This window comes from Protobothrops mucrosquamatus, unplaced genomic scaffold (assembly GCF_001527695.2).
Source record: "Protobothrops mucrosquamatus isolate PMUCROS unplaced genomic scaffold, P.Mucros_1.0 scaffold1581, whole genome shotgun sequence".
NCBI lineage: Eukaryota > Metazoa > Chordata > Lepidosauria > Squamata > Viperidae > Protobothrops > Protobothrops mucrosquamatus.
Window position 1 is genome coordinate 146,442 of NW_015387744.1, and position 5,523 is coordinate 151,964.

General features: G+C 36.1%; 1 protein-coding gene across 1 annotated transcript in view; it reads right to left on the reverse strand.

The window, feature by feature from the left end:
- The window catches only part of LOC107293317, an 18,276-nt gene extending 15,931 nt beyond the window's left edge, over positions 1-2,345 (reverse strand). Inside the window, exon 1 of the mRNA XM_015822466.1 lies at positions 2,029-2,345. Coding sequence (XP_015677952.1) covers positions 2,029-2,345 — 317 coding nt within the window. The remainder of the gene's footprint in view (positions 1-2,028) is intronic.
- Between the last annotated feature and the right edge of the window lie 3,178 nt (positions 2,346-5,523).

Consider the following 5,523-nt stretch of genomic DNA (forward strand, 5'->3'; position numbering starts at 1 on the left):
GCCTACATCGTCCATATAGGACGACTCGGGAACTCAACTCCTACCCCGGGCAGCTCACCTATCCCCTTATGCCCAGGGGAAAGGTATCAAGCCGTTTGACAGCTGATGCTGGCTGTCAAACCGGCTTTTACGCAAAACAGGCGGGAGGCAGCAAACAGCTGCGACCAGCGAAATCGCCTGCCACCGGAAGTCTCGCTAAGCATCTGAATTTTGATCACATGATCATGGGGATGCTACAAAGAAAACTGTGCATAATCATGCACAAACTGTGATAAATGGTCATAAGTCACTCTTTTCGGTGCCATTGTAACTTTAAACGATCACTAAATGAATTGTTGTAAGTTGAGGGCTACCTGTACAGTATAGCAAGGACCATTTTCCCTAAGAATGGAGTGTTGTTAAAGAACTGAACTCAGTCATTAAGAACAAAAATACCATTTCCAGACAAGGACTGCACTTCCAGACACCTCAAGGGATATAGCACCTGCTTTTTAATGTGAAGTGTCACACTTTTTATGTGCCTCAAATAAAGCACAGGTTTGTTAAGTATGCAAAAAGGAAAAGGCGTTTCTCTAAATTTCATTCCTATCAAGCAGATTGAAATCATTCCAGCATTTCCATTTCTCTGCTTTCTGTATCCAACTGTTTATGCCTGGAGAAAAATTAAGTTCTTTGTTTCATAGGTGGTTACTAAGAGACAAGTGTCTTATCAAATTCAGAGAGGAACCACTCTGATTACTGTGTCCAGTACTGTGGTGTTGAAGTAGCATATATTTAACAAGGAAACCAAATTTCAGTTTAAGATAACTGCAAAGTATTATTCCGATTTCTGTGTTTTTAAAAACCCTAACATTGGGATACAAGAGCAAGGTATTATATTCTGTGCCATATGAAATCTTATTATAATGTTCAGTCTTGTATTCTGTATTGAACTTACATAGCAGGATCTCTGCACTTAAGTCTTTGAGATCATGAAGGAATATATCATGTACCTCTTAAATTCCTGCCTGCAAAATTAGTATAATGCATCAAATTGGGGGATGTATTATGCATTGTAGATGTATTAGCATAATCTCATCAGTGGTACCTCTATCAAATAATTAAGGACACGGCACTTCTTAAAGTTCTTCCTGCACACATTTCTTTTTTCTTTTTTTTACAAATTTTATTGATTTTCTAATATTACATTCACATATTTGAAAAGCAATGTGGCGGCTAGGTAGTAGTAATTCAATTACATACAAATATCATTAGTACAGATTTCAAATTGCCTCCATAAACATTTCCTCTCTTTTTCCCTTTATATATAATGTCTATTTGTAGATTTAAAACAAGTTTTGTTCTATCAATCACATAAAAATAACTTTCTTACATATATCAATAGTTTTAGTTTATATATATTCTAGTTGTTTTAACATACCATCTTTTAGACAATGAATGACCTAATAAATTTTTCCAGTTTTAATTTCCACTAACATTTAAATTTAACGTTTAAAATTTATCATTCTCAAGGTTTTTAATATACCTCCAATTCCTCTATCACCATTCCTCATAAAATCTAATATTCAAAATACACATCTTATCTATTTAACTTCTCACCCTCTATATCAACAAATTTATAATACAATATAATATCCTTCCTTTCTGCTAGTTTTTGATTTTTTAAGTAATAATATAATTTCTTTTTATTTCAGTATTTAATGCTTCCTCTCTCTTCCTCTTTGTGTCTGCTATCTCATGCTTAAACTAATAAATTTTGTTATTGATGTTTCATATAGGCCTGTTTATTACTTTCATCAATAAGTTTTTAGCTTATCTACATCCTATTCACCTTTACATAACTTTTATACACAAATCGAAATTCAAATTTAGCTATTAGTATTTATACTGCTAAGTTTTAATGACCAAAAACTTTTCTTATGTTCAACATGCACATCTTATCTATTTAAGTATATTCTGTTTTAATTTTCGATAAGATGGTCGAAATTCCATTCTTCTTCAATCTTATTCTAGCTTTTTTTCCTTTGCCAAATCGTCTTCCATGTCCTGGTTTTTGGGTCATCAAGCCAATCTTCTTGTAATGTCCTATATATTATTTGATGTTGGCGAATTCGTCTGGTCACCATTTTTTTGAGAGGACTTGTAGATCTGGTGGGTCGTCTCTTTATTCTTCCGTATCGACGTGGTTGTTCTGAGTTGTTTATCTTCTCATCCAACTGTTCTTTTTCTGGATCCTCCAATTCCTTCTGATTTATATAGGAAACTTTTTCCTTTTTCCAAGTTGTCGGTGTCTTTTCTGGATTTTCAAATGTCAATATTTGTTGAGTAGTTGATTCTTCTATCATGGTATTTGAATCTTTCATTTTTTTCTATTATATTTTGTATAGATGATTCTTTAGTTGTGGCCAAAATTTGGGCTTTCATATCTGGGCTGTCTTTTTGTTCCTTCCCATAGCTTCTTAATTTTTCATTGGCTGTGGTGAGAGTTTGAATTATTGTTTCCAACATAGAGAGAATTTGTTGATCTTTATCCATAAGGAGATTTTGTTCCTGATCCTCTTCCATATTGGTATTTTAAAGTAAAGGCTTTACAATTAGGAAGTCCAAAAGAAAGGAAAAGGTTTTTTGGGGGGGTAAGGAACACAAAGCCTTTCACAGCTGTTGCTTCAAAATTTTCAAGGTTATGTGTCTTATCTATTTCTCTGGGCTATCAGCCAAGCCCCTGAAAAATAACAGATTAAAATACCAAGTTTGACCACATGGTGTCACCTCTACCTTTTAAAGTTTCCCTTTGAGTCCCAGAGTTATTTTAATCTTTTCAGCTTTTCTTCTTATTTATAAGGAAAAAAACCCCAGATTTTCAACAGGAATAAATAAAGAAAAATAAAAAGTAAAAAAAATCTTTCAATCCATAAGCTTTAAGAAATAAAGTTCCAATTGGGATCCAATTATTTTTTCAATGTTTTCAAAAAAAGCTCCCCTGTATATTCGATCACAGCTGTTTCTAGAGGGAGGGCTAAGATCCCCCTTCCCTCTCCACAGGGGGGAAAGTACTTTAGCAGCTTAAATAGGTACAAAAGAGCAATTAGGATGTAAGAAAGGCATATCTCACCCAGTCCTTTCCACACTGCTTTGAAGTTGCCAAATGGTAAGTGTGGCTTCGGCTGTCTGCAGCCTAGGGACGAGCCATATTTCAATGGCCAGTCCTTTCGTCCACCGGTTTGGAGGGATCGCCAGGTCTAACGGGAGAGTTGTGGCTCTCCCGCGATCCAGCAAACGCCCCTCCTTGCTGGTCACCTCTTCGGGGTGACTTTCGGCCCTTTTCAGCCCCCCCCCCAGCGATGTGAAACTGGACGGGGGAGAGAGAGGAAGTCTCTTTGTCTACTTCAGTTGTCACATAACTTTGTTCTCTGTTAATACTTGCCAGAAATCATTCCCATAGCTTAAGGTCGTGCCTGGTCTAAATCTGGTTCTGAATAAATGGGTTTTTGTTAAATTCTGAACTTCTGATTCTTTTTGTGTTGGGAATGGGGAAAAGAAAACAAATATAGAAAAACGGATCAGTTGAGTAGGCCTAATTATGCTAACCATTAATGTGTTTAGTTAAAAGCTAAGTATATGCTACATAGGGTCTTGATTATACATAGAGGCAGTTACTTATAATTTTTGCCATTTAGAATCTTCTACTGCAGGGGTGTCAAACTCGCAATGTCATGTGATGTGTCACGACGTATTGTGACTTTTTTGCCATTGCCGGCAATGGGCTGGGCACGGTTTCGCTATGATGCATCCAGCCCACGGGCCAGCAGTTTGACACCCCTGTTCTACTGCTTTTGCTTCCTAGGGCTGATGGAGCTCCAGTGATGCACATGGATGCATTGGTAATTCTCATACATATATGGTTATAAGTTAAGGAAGCTATCTCATAGCTCCATTTTATAAAGCCATATATGCAAGTAACCATGAACTTCTGATTCCATTTATAGTGCAAACTTCAATATAGCTTTTCTAAGCTTACCACAAAAAATGGCACTTAATCTGCATCTGGGAATATCAGCTAATTGAACACAGGAGCATTAAAGTCTGTAGGCAGGGAAAGAGCAGGAAGTAGCATGCTGAGAGAATGGTTAACAGGCACCAAGGGACGGAACACACAGCAGGAGCATATGGCCTTTTTTATTACAAGCATATCTATTGGGGGATACTATCTATTTAATATGATAAAGGAAGTCATAAAAACATAGTGTAAACCTGGACTGAGTTTTCATACTATCCTTTAAACCTAAGGGGAAAAAAACATGAAAATAGTATTTATCTTCACCCATTTTAAATGCTCTTAGTGGTCAAAAGTTTGCCCACTTGTGCCCTACAACATCATTCTTTAGATCCAGTTGTCTCTGAAACAATACCCTTCATGAGTTTATATATTTTCTGTGTTGTTGTAGAATTAATCCATACTAAAGGGGAAAAAAACAAAACAGTAAGGACATGAATTCCTGCTGGCTCATGCTTGTGGATCTTTTCAGAAAAATTACACAGATAATAGTTAGAAAGTAGTGGATATAAAGATACTCTTAAAATATTATTAAAAGATTGCATTAATAATTTATTAAATCTATACACCCCCCTCCCCAACTCTCAGCAACTTTATCCTAAATGTATGTATTTTATGCTTTTGGTTTATTCATCCTGTTTATATCAATTCAAAGCTTCAATGTTCTGGAATGTCTACTGAGAAATATTTCTTTAATATTCATTGTTTCTTAATGTAAATTGTCAGATGTATAATGTTTCTTGGATCGATGAAACTGATAGTCTTAATCAGTCTGTTGCATGCATACATTTTATTAAATTATAAAACATTTTTGTGGAAATCACACTATTGTCTTTTATGTATTCTGCTTCATATAGTATAATCAGAATTATTGCATCACTTGTCTCAGAAGACTAATGAGGTTAAACTAGTGGAAAATTTTCTAAGAAATCAAGTAGGAAAAGAGGAAGCCTACAGGAAAGGAAATAGAATGCTGTACGATCAGGCCAGAATTGTATTAACAAGGGAGATCAGAGCAGCAAAAAGAAGCTACTCTGAAAACTAAGGAATCAGCTCTCAACAAACAAACCAGCAAATGTGTGGAAAACTCTTAAAAATATCACTGGCTACAGCAAACCTCCTCTCCATGCTGAAGAGAATTGACAACTGGCAGATGATCTGAATGTGTTTTACTGTAGTTTTGAGAGGAAACCACTGTCAACTATCACCACCATCTCCATCTCAGATACACCAACAACAGCCAAGCCTCCTACAACTGACCCTATCCCTTTGGGACCCCCACCTTGGGTGATTACAGAAAAAGATGTGGGAGATCTATTTCACAGACAAAAGCCTTGAAAAACACCAGGTCCAGACAAGGTAACTCCTTCTTGCTTGAAAGCATGTGCTTACAAACTGGTCCTCATCTTCACCTGCATCTTTGTGTTAAAGAGATGTGTTAAGTTCCTTCTTGCTTCAAATGCTCTACT